Here is a 14420-nt window from a genome sequence, read left to right on the forward strand (position 1 = left end):
GGCCTGACGAACTGAGGAAGGCAGGAAGGAGGGCCTGACAAACTGAGGAAGGCAGGAAGGAGGGCCTGACAAACTGAGGAAGGCAGGAAGGAGGGCCTGACAAACTGAGGAAGGCAGGAAGGAGGGCCTGACAAACTGAGGAAGTTAGGAAGGAGGGCCTGACGAACTGAGGAAGGCAGGAAGGAGGGCCTGAAAAGGGGTTTGACCCAGCAGACGAACTGAGGAAGGCAGGAAGGAGGGCCTGACAAACTGAGGAAGGAAGGAAGGAAGGACTGAAAAGGGGTTTGACCCAGGAGACGAACTGAGGAAGGCAGGAAGGAAGGACTGAAAAGGGGTTTGACCCAGTAGACGAACTGAGGAAGGCAGGAAAGAGGGCCTGACGAACTGAGGAAGGCAGGAAGGAGGGCCTGATGAACTGAGGAGGGCAGGAAGGAGGGCCTGACGAACTGAGGAAGGCAGGAAGGAGGGCCTGAAAAGGGATTTGACCCAGTAGACGAACTGAGGAAGGCAGGAAGGAGGGACTGAAAAGGGATTTGACCCAGTAGACGAACTGAGGAATGCAGGAAGGAGGGCCTGAAAAGGGATTTGACCCAGTAGACGAACTGAGGAAGGCAGGAAGGAGGGCCTGAAAAGGGGTTTGACCCAGCAGACGGTGTTCCTCCTACCTCCAGGTGGTAGAGGTTACGGGGTAGGGGTTAGAGGTTACGGGGTAGAGGTTAGAGGTTCCTCCTACCTCCAGGTGGTAGAGGTTAGAGGTTACGGGGTAGGGGTTAGAGGTTACGGGGTAGGGGTTAGAGGTTCCTCCTACCTCCAGGGGGTAGAGGTTAGAGGTTACGGGGTAGGGGTTAGAGGTTACGGGGTAGAGGTTAGAGGTTCCTCCTACCTCCAGGTGTCTCCGTCGTTCCACAGCAGACAGTCGTAGACCGGACCCGGGTCGTTGTACTTCTTCTCCAGAGACGCCAGGATCTCGGACTGACACAGCAGCTCCTCTTTCTGCAGCTTCTCGGCCTGAGAAAACAACGGACAGGCGTGAGCAAACTAAATGTTAAAACTCATTTACACACATTTCATGTGCTGGGGGATGTGACGAATGTGTTAAACTGATGTTTTAAATCGTACAATAACGAGAATTCACAATTCAGAGAGAGTCCAGGGTAGGACCCAATGTCCCAAGGACCCAGAGCAGTTCAGTCTACCTACCAGACAGGGCAGTTCAGTCTACCTACCAGACAGGGCAGTTCAGTCTACCTACCAGACGGGGCAGTTCAGTCTACCTACCAGACGGGGCAGTTCAGTCTACCTACCAGACAGGGCAGTTCAGTCTACCTACCAGACAGGGCAGTTCAGTCTACCTACCAGACAGGGCAGTTCAGTCTACCTACCAGACAGAGCAGTTCAGTCTACCTACCAGACAGGGCAGTTCAGTCTACCTACCAGACGGAGCAGTTCAGTCTACCTACCAGACGGAGCAGTTCAGTCTACCTACCAGACGGAGCAGTTCAGTCTACCTACCAGACGGGGCAGTTCAGTCTACCTACCAGACAGGGGGCAGTTCAGTCTACCTACCAGACGGGGCAGTTCAGTCTACCTACCTAGGGCAGTTCAGTCCACCTACCAGACGGGGCAGTTCAGTCTACCTACCAGACAGGGCAGTTCAGTCTACCTACCAGACAGGGCAGTTCAGTCTACCTACCAGACAGGGCAGTTCAGTCAGTTCACCTACCAGACAGGGCAGTTCAGTCTACCTACCAGACAGTTCAGTCTACCTACCAGGGCAGTTCAGTCTACCTACCAGACAGGGCAGTTCAGTCTACCTACCAGACAGGGCAGTTCAGTCTACCTACCAGACAGGGCAGTTCAGTCTACCTACCAGACAGGGCAGTTCAGTCTACCTACCAGACAGGCAGTTCAGTCTACCTACCAGACAGGGCAGTTCAGTCTACCTACCAGACAGGGCAGTTCAGTCTACCTACCAGACAGGGCAGTTCAGTCTACCTACCAGACAGGGCAGTTCAGTCTACCTACCAGACAGGGCAGTTCAGTCTACCTACCAGGGCAGTTCAGTCTACCTACCAGACAGGGCAGTTCAGTCTACCTACCAGACAGGGCAGTTCAGTCTACCTACCAGACAGGGCAGTTCAGTCTACCTACCAGACAGGGCAGTTCAGTCTACCTACCAGACAGGGCAGTTCAGTACCAGACAGGGCAGTTCTACCTACCAGACAGGGCAGTTCAGTCTACCTACCAGACAGGGCAGTTCAGTCTACCTACCAGACAGGGGCAGTTCAGTCTACCTACCAGACGGGGCAGTTCAGTCTACCTACCAGACAGGGCAGTTCAGTCTACCTACCAGACGGGGCAGTTCAGTCTACCTACCAGACGGGGCAGTTCAGTCTACCTACCAGACGGGGCAGTTCAGTCTACCTACCAGACGGGGCAGTTCAGTCAGTTCAGTCTACCTACCAGACAGGGCAGTTCAGTCTACCTACCAGACAGGGCAGTTCAGTCTACCTACCAGACAGGGCAGTTCAGTCTACCTACCAGACAGGGCAGTTCAGACAGGGCAGTTCAGTCTACCTACCAGACAGGGCAGTTCAGTTCAGTCTACCTACCAGACCAGAGGGCAGTTCAGTCTACCTACCAGACAGGGCAGTTCAGTCTACCTACCAGACAGGGCAGTTCAGTCTACCTACCAGACAGGGCAGTTCAGTCTACCTACCAGACAGGGCAGTTCAGTCTACCTACCAGACAGGGCAGTTCAGTCTACCTACCAGACAGGGCAGTTCAGTCTACCTACCAGACAGGGCAGTTCAGTCTACCTACCAGACAGGGCAGTTCAGTCTACCTACCAGACAGGGCAGTTCAGTCTACCTACCAGACAGGGCAGTTCAGTCTACCTACCAGACAGGGCAGTTCAGTCTACCTACCAGACAGGGCAGTTCAGTCTACCTACCAGACAGGGCAGTTCAGTCTACCTACCAGACAGGGCAGTTCAGTCTACCTACCAGACAGGGCAGTTCAGTCTACCTACCAGACAGGGCAGTTCAGTCTACCTACCAGACAGGGCAGTTCAGTCTACCTACCAGACAGGGCAGTTCAGTCTACCTACCAGACAGGGCAGTTCAGTCTACCTACCAGACAGGGCAGTTCAGTCTACCTACCAGACAGGGCAGTTCAGTCTACCTACCAGACAGGGGCAGTTCAGTCTACCTACCAGACAGGGCAGTTCAGTCTACCTACCAGACAGGGCAGTTCAGTCTACCTACCAGACGGGGCAGTTCAGTCTACCCTACCAGGAGTTCAGTCTACCTACCAGACAGGGCAGTTCAGTCTACCTACCAGACAGGGCAGTTCAGTCTACCTACCAGACGGGGCAGTTCAGTCTACCTACCAGACCAGGGGCAGTTCAGTCTACCTACCAGACAGGGCAGTTCAGTCTACCTACCAGACAGGGCAGTTCAGTCTACCTACCAGACAGGGCAGTTCAGTCTACCTACCAGACAGGGCAGTTCAGTCTACCTACCAGACGGGGCAGTTCAGTCTACCAGACGGGCAGTTCAGGTCTACCTACCAGACGGGGCAGTTCAGTCTACCTACCAGGGGCAGTTCAGTCTACCTACCAGACGGGGCAGTTCAGTCTACCTACCAGACGGGGCAGTTCAGTCTACCTACCAGACGGGGCAGTTCAGTCTACCTACCAGACAGGGCAGTTCAGTCTACCTACCAGACAGGGCAGTTCAGTCTACCTACCAGACAGGGCAGTTCAGTCTACCTACCCAGTTCAGGGGCCTACCAGACAGGCAGTTCAGTCTACCTACCAGACGGGGCAGTTCAGTCTACCTACCAGACGGGGCAGTTCAGTCTACCTACCAGACGGGGCAGTTCAGTCTACCTACCAGACAGGGCAGTTCAGACAGGGCAGTTCCAGTCTACCAGGGCACCAGACAGGGCAGTTCAGTCTACCTACCAGACGGGGCAGTTCAGTCTACCTACCAGACGGGGCAGTTCAGTCTACCTACCAGACGGGGCAGTTCAGTCTACCTACCAGACAGGGCAGTTCAGTCTACCTACCAGACAGGGCAGTTCAGTCTACCTACCAGACAGGGCAGTTCAGTCTACCTACCAGACAGGGCAGTTCAGTCTACCTACCAGACAGGGCAGTTCAGTCTACCTACCAGACGGGGGCAGTCTCAGTCTACCTACCAGACAGGGCAGTTCAGTCTACCTACCAGACAGGGCAGTTCAGTCTACCTACCAGACAGGGCAGTTCAGTCTACCAGACCAGACAGGGCAGTTCAGTCTACCTACCAGACGGGGCAGTTCAGTCTACCTACCAGACAGGGCAGTTCAGTCTACCTACCAGACAGGGCAGTTCAGTCTACCTACCAGACAGGGCAGTTCAGTCTACCAGGGCACCAGACAGGGCAGTTCAGTACCTACCAGACAGGGCAGTTCAGTCTACCTACCAGACAGGGCAGTTCAGTCTACCTACCAGACGGGGCAGTTCAGTCTACCTACCACAGGGCAGACACCAGGCCAGACCAGGGCAGTTCAGTCTACCTACCAGACAGGGCAGTTCAGTCTACCTACCAGACAGGGCAGTTCAGACCAGACAGGGCAGTTCAGTCTACCTACCAGACAGGGCAGTTCAGGCAGGGCAGTTCAGTCTACCTACCAGACAGGGCAGTTCAGTCTACCTACCAGACAGGGCAGTTCAGTCTACCTACCAGACGGGGCAGTTCAGTCTACCTACCAGACAGGGGCAGTTCAGTCTACCTACCAGACAGGGCAGTTCAGTCTACCTACCAGACGGGGCAGTTCAGTCTACCTACCAGACGGGGCAGTTCAGTCTACCTACCAGACGGGGCAGTTCAGTCTACCTACCAGACAGGGCAGTTCAGTCTACCTACCAGACAGGGCAGTTCAGTCTACCTACCAGACAGGGCAGTTCAGTCTACCTACCAGACAGGGCAGTTCAGTCTACCTACCAGACAGGGCAGTTCAGTCTACCTACCAGACAGGGCAGTTCAGTCTACCTACCAGACAGGGCAGTTCAGTCTACCTACCAGACAGGGCAGTTCAGTCACCTACCAGACAGGGCAGTTCAGTCTACCTACCAGACAGGGCAGTTCAGTCTACCTACCAGACAGGGCAGTTCAGTCTACCTACCAGACAGGGCAGTTCAGTCTACCTCACCAGACAGGGCAGTTCAGTCTACCTACCAGACAGGGCAGTTCAGTCTACCTACCAGACAGGGCAGTTCAGTCTACCTACCAGACAGGGGGCAGTTCAGTCTACCTACCAGACAGGGCAGTTCAGTCTACCTACCAGACAGGGCAGTTCAGTCTACCTACCAGACAGGGCAGTTCAGTCTACCTACCAGACAGGGCAGTTCAGTCTACCTACCAGACAGGGCAGTTCAGTCTACCTACCAGAGTTCAGTCTACCTGCCAGACAGGGCAGTTCAGTCTACCTACCAGACAGGGCAGTTCAGTCTACCTACCAGACAGGGCAGTTCAGTCTACCTACCAGACAGGGCAGTTCAGTCTACCTACCAGACGGGGCAGTTCAGTCTCTACCAGTTCAGTCTACCTACCAGACGGCAGGCAGTTCAGTCTACCTACCAGACGGGGCAGTTCAGTCTACCTACCAGACAGGGCAGTTCAGTCTACCTACCAGACGGGGCAGTTCAGTCTACCAGACGGGGCAGTTCAGTCTACCTACAGGGCAGACGCAGTTCAGTCTACCTACCAGACGGGGCAGTTCAGTCTACCTACCAGACGGGGCAGTTCAGTCTACCTACCAGACGGGGCAGTTCAGTCTACCTACCAGAGTTCAGTCTACCTACCAGACAGGGCAGTTCAGTCTACCTACCAGGGGCAGTTCAGTCTACCTACCAGACAGGGCAGTTCAGTCTACCTACCAGACAGGGCAGTTCAGTCTACCTACCAGACAGGGCAGTTCAGTCTACCTACCAGACAGGGGCAGTTCAGTCTACCTACCAGACAGGGCAGTTCAGTCTACCTACCAGACAGGGCAGTTCAGTCTACCTACCAGACAGGGCAGTTCAGTCTACCTACCAGACAGGGCAGTTCAGTCTACCCCAGGACAGTTCAGACAGGGCAGTTCAGTCTACCTACCAGACAGGGCAGTTCAGTCTACCTACCAGACAGGGCAGTTCAGTCTACCTACCAGACGGGGCAGTTCAGTCTACCAGGCCAGGGGGCAGTTCAGTCTACCTACCAGACAGGGCAGTTCAGTCTACCTACCCAGACCAGAGGGCAGTTCAGTCTACCTACCAGACAGGGCAGTTCAGTCTACCTACCAGACAGGGCAGTTCAGCAGTTCAGTCTACCTACCAGACGGGGCAGTTCAGTCTACCTACCAGACGGGGCAGTTCAGGGCAGTTCAGTCTACCTACCAGACGGGGCAGTTCAGTCTACCTACCAGACAGGGCAGTTCAGTTACCAGACGGGGCAGTTCAGTCTACCTACCAGACGGGGCAGTTCAGTCTACCTACCAGACGGGGCAGTTCAGTCTACCTACCAGACGGGGCAGTTCAGTCTACCTACCAGACAGGGCAGTTCAGTCTACCTACCAGACGGGGCAGTTCAGTCTACCTACCAGACGGGGCAGTTCAGTCTACCCAGACGGGGCAGTTCAGTCTACCTACCAGACGTGGGGGCAGTTCAGTCTACCTACCAGACAGGGGCAGTTCAGTCTACCAGACGGGGCAGTTCAGTCTACCTACCAGACAGGGCAGTTCAGTCTACCTACCAGACGGGCAGTTCAGTCTTCAGTCTACCTACCAGACAGGGGGCAGTTCAGTCTACCTACCAGACAGGGCAGTTCAGTCTACCTACCAGACAGGGCAGTTCAGTCTACCTACCAGACGGGGCAGTTCAGTACCAGACAGGGCAGTTCAGTCTACCTACCAGACAGGGCAGTTCAGTCTACCTACCAGACAGGGCAGTTCAGCAGTTCAGTCTACCTACCAGACAGGGCAGTTCAGTCTACTACCAGACCAGTTCAGTCTACCTACCAGACAGGGCAGTTCAGTCTACCTACCCAGACGGGGCAGTTCAGTCTACCTACCAGACGGGGCAGTTCAGTCTACCTACCAGACAGGGCAGTTCAGTCTACCTACCAGACAGGGCAGTTCAGTTACCTACCAGACGGGGCAGTTCAGTCTACCTACCAGACGGGGCAGTTCAGTCTACCTACCAGACAGGGCAGTTCAGTCTACCTACCAGACAGGGCAGTTCAGTCTACCTACCAGACAGGGCAGTTCAGTCTACCTACCAGACGGGGCAGTTCAGTCTACCTACCAGACGGGCAGTTCAGTCTACCTACCAGACGGGCAGTTCAGTCTACCTACCAGACGGGGCAGTTCAGTCTACCTACCAGACAGGGCAGTTCAGTCTACTACCTACCAGACAGGGCAGTTCAGTCTACCTACCAGACGGGGCAGTTCAGTCTACCTACCAGACAGGGCAGTTCAGTCTACCTACCAGACAGGGCAGTTCAGACCAGAGGGCAGTTCAGTCTACCTACCAGACAGGGCAGTTCAGTCTACCTACCAGACAGGGCAGTTCAGTCTACCTACCAGACGGGGCAGTTCAGTCTACCTACCAGACAGGGCAGTTCAGTCTACCTACCAGACAGGGCAGTTCAGTCTACCTACCAGACAGGGCACCTACCTACCAGACAGGGCAGTTCAGTCTACCTACCAGACGGGGCAGTTCAGTCTACCCCTACCAGACAGGGCAGTTCAGTCTACCTACCAGACAGGGCAGTTCAGTCTACCTACCAGACAGGGCAGTTCAGTCTACCTACCAGACAGGGCAGTTCAGTCTACCTACCAGACAGGGCAGTTCAGTCTACCTACCAGACAGGGCAGTTCAGGGCAGTTCAGTCTACCTACCAGACAGGGCAGTTCAGTCTACCTACCAGACAGGGGCAGTTCAGTCTACCTACCAGACAGGGCAGTTCAGTCTACCTACCAGACAGGGCAGTTCAGTCTACCAGACGGGGCAGTTCAGTCTACCTACCAGACGGGGCAGTTCAGTCTACCTACCAGACGGGGCAGTTCAGTCTACCTACCAGACAGGGGCAGTTCAGTCTACCTACCAGACGGGGCAGTTCAGTCTACCTACCAGACAGGGCAGTTCAGTCTACCTACCAGACGGGGCAGTTCAGTCTACCTACACGGGGCAGTTCAGTCTACCTACCAGACGGGGCAGTTCAGTCTACCTACCAGACGGGAAGTTCAGTTCAGTCTACCTACCAGACAGGGCAGTTCAGTCTACCTACCAGACAGGGCAGTTCAGTCTACCTACCAGACAGGGCAGTTCAGTCTACCTACCAGACAGGGCAGTTCAGTCTACCTACCAGACAGGGCAGTTCAGTCTACCTACCAGACAGGGCAGTTCAGTCTACCTACCAGACAGGGCAGTTCAGTCTACCTAGGGCAGTTCAGTCTACCTACCAGACGGGGCAGTTCAGTCTACCTACCAGACAGGGCAGTTCAGTCTACCTACCAGACAGGGCAGTTCAGTCTACCAGGGCAGTTCACCAGTCTACCTACCAGACAGGGCAGTTCAGGCAGTTCAGTCTACCTACCAGACAGGGCAGTTCAGTCTACCTACCAGACAGGGCAGTTCAGTCTACCTACCAGACAGGGCAGTTCAGTTCCAGACAGGGCAGTTCTACCTACCAGACAGGGCAGTTCAGTCTACCTACCAGACAGGGCAGTTCAGTCTACCTACCAGACAGGGCAGTTCAGTCTACCTACCAGACGGGGCAGTCTACCAGTCTACCTACCAGACAGGGCAGTTCAGTCTACCTACCAGACAGGGCAGTTCAGTCTACCTACCAGACGGGCAGTTCAGTTCAGTTCAGTCTACCTACCAGACGGGGGGCAGTTCAGTCTACCTACCAGACGGGGCAGTTCAGTCTACCTACCAGACAGGGCAGTTCAGTCTACCTACCAGACAGGGCAGTTCAGTCTACCTACCAGACAGGGCAGTTCAGTCTACCTCTACCCAGACAGGGCAGTTCAGTCTACCCAGACGGGGCAGTTCAGACCAGACGGGGCAGTTCAGTCTACCTACCAGACGGGGCAGTTCAGTCTACCTACCAGACAGGGCAGTTCAGTCTACCTACCAGACAGGGCAGTTCAGACGGGGCAGTTCAGTCTACCTACCAGACAGGGCAGTTCAGTCTACCTACCAGACGGGGCAGTTCAGTCTACCTACCAGACAGGGCAGTTCAGTCTACCTACCAGACAGGGCAGTTCAGTCTCAGACAGGGCAGTTCAGTCCTACCAGACAGGGCAGTTCAGTCTACCTACCAGACCAGTCTACCTACCAGGGCAGTTCAGTCTACCTACCAGACAGGGCAGTTCAGTCTACCTACCAGACGGGGCAGTTCAGTCTACCTACCAGACGGGGCAGTTCAGTCTACCTACCAGACGGGGCAGTTCAGTCTACCTACCAGACGGGGCAGTTCAGTCTACCTACCAGACGGGGCAGTTCAGTCTCTACCAGACAGGGCAGACCAGACAGGGCAGTTCAGTCTACCAGTTCAGTCTACCTACCAGACAGGGCAGTTCAGTCTACCTACCAGACAGGGCAGTTCAGTCTACCTACCAGACAGGGCAGTTCAGTCTACCTACCAGACAGGGCAGTTCAGTCTACCTACCAGACGGGGCAGTTCAGTCTACCTACCAGACAGGGCAGCAGTTCAGTCTACCTACCAGACAGGGCAGTTCAGGCAGTTCAGTCTACCTACCAGACGGGCAGTTCAGTCTACCTACCAGACGGGGCAGTTCAGTCTACCTACCAGACGGGGCAGTTCAGTCTACCTACCAGACGGGGCAGTTCAGTCTACCTACCAGACGGGGCAGTTCAGTCTACCTACCAGACAGGGCAGTTCAGTCTACCTACCAGACAGGGCAGTTCAGTCTACCCACCAGTTCAGTCTACCTACCAGACAGGGCAGTTCAGTCTACCTACCAGACGGGGCAGTTCAGTCTACCTACCAGACGGGGCAGTTCAGTCTACCTACCAGACAGGGGGCAGTTCAGTCTACCTACCAGACGGGGCAGTTCAGTCTACCTACCAGACGGGGGCAGTTCAGTCTACCTACCCGGGGCAGTTCACCAGACCAGAGGGCAGTTCAGTCTACCTACCAGACGGGGCAGTTCAGTCAGTCTACCAGACAGGGCAGTTCAGTCTACCTACCAGACAGGGCAGCAGTCAGTCTACCTACCAGACGGGGCAGTTCAGTCTACCTACCAGACGGGGCAGTTCAGTCTACCTACCAGACGGGGCAGTTCAGTCTACCTACCAGACGGGGCAGTTCAGTCTACCTACCAGACGGGGCACCTACCAGACGGGGCAGTTCAGTCTACCTACCAGACGGGGCAGTTCAGTCTACCTACCAGACAGGGCAGTTCAGTCTACCTACCAGACGGGGCAGTTCAGTCTACCTACCAGACAGGGGCAGTTCAGTCTACCTACCAGACAGGGCAGTTCAGTCACCTACCAGACGGGGCAGTTCAGTCTACCTACCAGACAGGGCAGTTCAGTCTACCTACCAGACAGGGCAGTTCAGTCTACCTACCAGACGGGGCAGTTCAGTCTACCTACCAGACGGGGGGCAGTTCAGTCTACCTACCAGACGGCAGTTCAGTCTACCTACCAGACAGGGCAGTTCAGTCTACCTACCAGACAGGCAGCAGTTCAGTCTACCTACCAGACAGGGCAGTTCAGTCTACCTACCAGACGGGGCAGTTCAGTCTACCTACCAGACGGGGCAGTTCAGTCTACCTACCAGACGGGGCAGTTCAGTCTACCTACCAGACGGGGCAGTTCAGTCTACCTACCAGACGGGGCAGTTCAGTCTACCTACCAGACGGGGCAGTTCAGTCTACCTACCAGACGGGGCAGTTCAGTCTACCTACCAGACAGGGCAGTTCAGTCTACCTACCAGACGGGGCAGTTCAGTCTACCTACCAGACCACGGGGACCAGGGCAGTTCAGTCTACCTACCAGACAGGGCAGTTCAGTCTACCTACCAGACGGGGCAGTTCAGTCTACCTACCAGACGGGGGTTCAGTTCAGTTCTACCTACCAGACAGGGCAGTTCAGTCTACCTACCAGACAGGGCAGTTCAGTCTACCTACCAGACAGGGCAGTTCAGTCTACCTACCAGACAGGGCAGTTCAGTCAGTTCAGTCTACCTACCAGACAGTTCAGGGCAGTTCAGTCTACCCAGACGGGGCAGTTCAGTCTACCTACCAGACGGGGCAGTTCAGTCTACCTACCAGACGGGGCAGTTCAGTCTACCTACCAGACGGGGCAGTTCAGTCTACCTACCAGACGGGGCAGTTCAGTCTACCTACCAGACAGGGCAGTTCAGTCTACCTACCAGACGGGGCAGTTCAGTCTACCTACCAGACGGGGCAGTTCAGTCTACCTACCAGACAGGGCAGTTCAGTCTACCTACCAGACGGGGCAGTTCAGTCTACCTACCAGACAGGGCAGTTCAGTCTACCTACCAGACGGGGCAGTTCAGTCTACCTACCAGACAGGGCAGTTCAGTCTACCTACCAGACAGGGCAGTTCAGTCTACCTACCAGACAGGGCAGTTCAGTCTACCTACCAGACGGGGCAGTTCAGTCTACCTACCAGACGGGGCAGTTCAGTCTACCTACCAGACGGGGCAGTTCAGTCTACCTACCAGACGGGGCAGTTCAGTCTACCTACCAGACAGGGCAGTTCAGTCTACCTACCAGACAGGGCAGTTCAGTCTACCTACCAGACAGTTCAGTCTAGCAGGGCAGTTCAGTCTACCTACCAGACAGGGCAGTTCAGTCTACCACCAGACAGGGCAGTTCAGTCTACCTACCAGACAGGGCAGTTCAGTCTACCTACCAGACAGGGCAGTTCAGTCTACCTACCAGACAGGGCAGTTCAGTCTACCTACCAGACAGGGCAGTTCAGTCTACCTACCAGACAGGGCAGTTCAGTCTACCTACCAGACCAGGGCAGTTCAGTCTACCTACCAGACAGGGCAGTTCAGTCTACCTACCAGACAGGGCAGTTCAGTCTACCTACCAGACAGGGCAGTTCAGTCTACCTACCAGACAGGGCAGTTCAGTCTACCTACCAGACAGGGCAGTTCAGTCTACCTACCAGACGGGGCAGTTCAGTCTACCTACCAGAGGGCAGTTCAGTCTACCTACCCAGGCAGGGCAGTTCAGTCTACCCTACCTACCAGACGGGGCAGTTCAGACCAGGGCAGTTCAGTCTACCTACCAGACAGGGCAGTTCAGTACCTACCAGTCTACCTACCAGACAGGGCAGTTCAGTCTACCACCAGACAGGGCAGTTCAGTCTACCTACCAGACAGGGCAGTTCAGTCAGTCCTACCTACCAGACAGGGCAGTTCAGTCTACCTACCAGACAGGGCAGTTCAGTCTCTACCAGACGGGGCAGTTCCTACCTACCAGACCAGACCAGACGGGGCAGTTCAGTCTACCTACCAGACAGAGGGCAGTTCAGTCTACCTACCAGACAGGGGCAGTTCAGTCTACCTACCAGACAGAGGGCAGTTCAGTCTACCTACCAGACAGGGCAGTTCAGTCTACCTACCAGACAGGGTTCAGTTCACAGGGCAGTCTACCTACCAGACAGGGCAGTTCAGTCTACCTACGGGGCCAGACAGGGCAGTTCAGTCTACCTACCAGACAGGGCAGTTCAGTCTACCAGACCAGACAGGGCAGTTCAGTCTACCTACCAGACCAGACAGGGCAGTTCAGTCTACCTACCAGACAGGGCAGTTCAGTCTACCTACCAGACAGGGCAGTTCAGTCTACCTACCAGACAGGGCAGTTCAGTCTACCTACCAGACGGGGCAGTTCAGTCTACCTACCAGACAGGGCAGTTCAGTCTACCTACCAGACAGGGCAGTTCAGTCTACCTACCAGACAGGGCAGTTCAGTCTACCTACCCAGACAGGGCAGTTCAGTCTACCTACCAGACAGGGCAGTTCAGTCTACCTACCAGACAGGGCAGTTCAGTCTACCTACCAGACAGGGCAGTTCAGTCTACCTACCAGACAGGGCAGTTCAGTCTACCTACCAGACAGGGCAGTTCAGTCTACCTACCAGACAGGGCAGTTCAGTCTACCTACCAGACAGGGCAGTTCAGTCTACCTATCAGACAGGGCAGTTCAGTCTACCTATCAGACAGGGCAGTTCAGTCTACCTACCAGACAGGGCAGTTCAGACAGGGCAGTTCAGTCTACCTACCAGACAGGGCAGTTCAGTCTACCTACCAGACAGGGCAGTTCAGTCTACCACAGTTCAGTCTACCTACCAGACAGGGCAGTTCAGTCTACCTATCAGACAGGGCAGTTCAGTCTACCTACCAGACGGGGCAGTTCAGTCTACCTACCAGACGGGGCAGTTCAGTCTACCTACCAGACGGGGCAGTTCAGTCTACCTACCAGACGGGGCAGTTCAGTCTACCTACCAGACAGGGCACCAGACAGGGCAGTTCAGTCTACCTACCAGACGGGGCAGTTCAGTCTACCTACCAGACGGGGCAGTTCAGTCTACCTACCAGACGGGGCAGTTCAGTCTACCTACCAGACAGGGCAGTTCAGTCTACCTACCAGACAGGGCAGTTCAGTCTACCACAGTTCAGTCTACCTACCAGACAGGGCAGTTCAGTCTACCTACCAGACAGGGCAGTTCAGTCTACCTACCAGACAGGGCAGTTCAGTCTACCTACCAGACAGGGCAGTTCAGTCTACCTACCAGACAGGGCAGCTCAGTCTACCTACCAGACAGGGCAGCTCAGTCTACCTACCAGACAGGGCAGTTCAGTCTACCTACCAGACAGGGCAGTTCAGTCTACCTACCAGATGGTTTCCTCAGGACATAACAACATTGGCCTCATGGTGAACTCCCTGAGCAGTTTCCTCAGGACATAACATTGGCCTCATGGTGAACTCCCTGAGCAGTTTCCTCAGGTCATAACATTGGCCTCATGGTGAACTCCCTGAGCAGTTTCCTCAGGTCACAACATTGGCCTCATGGTGAACTCCCTGAGCAGTTTCCTCAGGTCATAACATTGGCCTCATGGTGAACTCCCTGAGCAGTTTCCTCAGGTCATAACATTGGCCTCATGGTGAACTCCCTGAGCAGTTTCCTCAGGTCATAACATTGGCCTCATGGTGAACTCCCTGAGCAGTTTCCTCAGGACATAACAACATTGGCCTCATGGTGAACTCCCTGAGCAGTTTCCTCAGGTCATAACATTGGCCTCATGGTGAACTCCCTGAGCAGTTTCCTCAGGTCACAACATTGGCCTCATGGTGAACTCCCTGAGCAGTTTCCTCAGGTCATA

At 55.0% G+C, this 14420-nt stretch overlaps 1 protein-coding gene across 1 annotated transcript in view; it reads right to left on the reverse strand.

Annotated features, from left to right (window-relative positions):
* The window catches only part of LOC135570123 (tripeptidyl-peptidase 2-like), an 84240-nt gene that overhangs the window by 41790 nt on the left and 28030 nt on the right, over positions 1-14420 (reverse strand). The window contains 1 exon segment of the mRNA XM_065016191.1: positions 884-1008. Coding sequence (XP_064872263.1) covers positions 884-1008 — 125 coding nt within the window.

This window comes from Oncorhynchus nerka, unplaced genomic scaffold (genome assembly GCF_034236695.1).
Source record: "Oncorhynchus nerka isolate Pitt River unplaced genomic scaffold, Oner_Uvic_2.0 unplaced_scaffold_1093, whole genome shotgun sequence".
NCBI lineage: Eukaryota > Metazoa > Chordata > Actinopteri > Salmoniformes > Salmonidae > Oncorhynchus > Oncorhynchus nerka.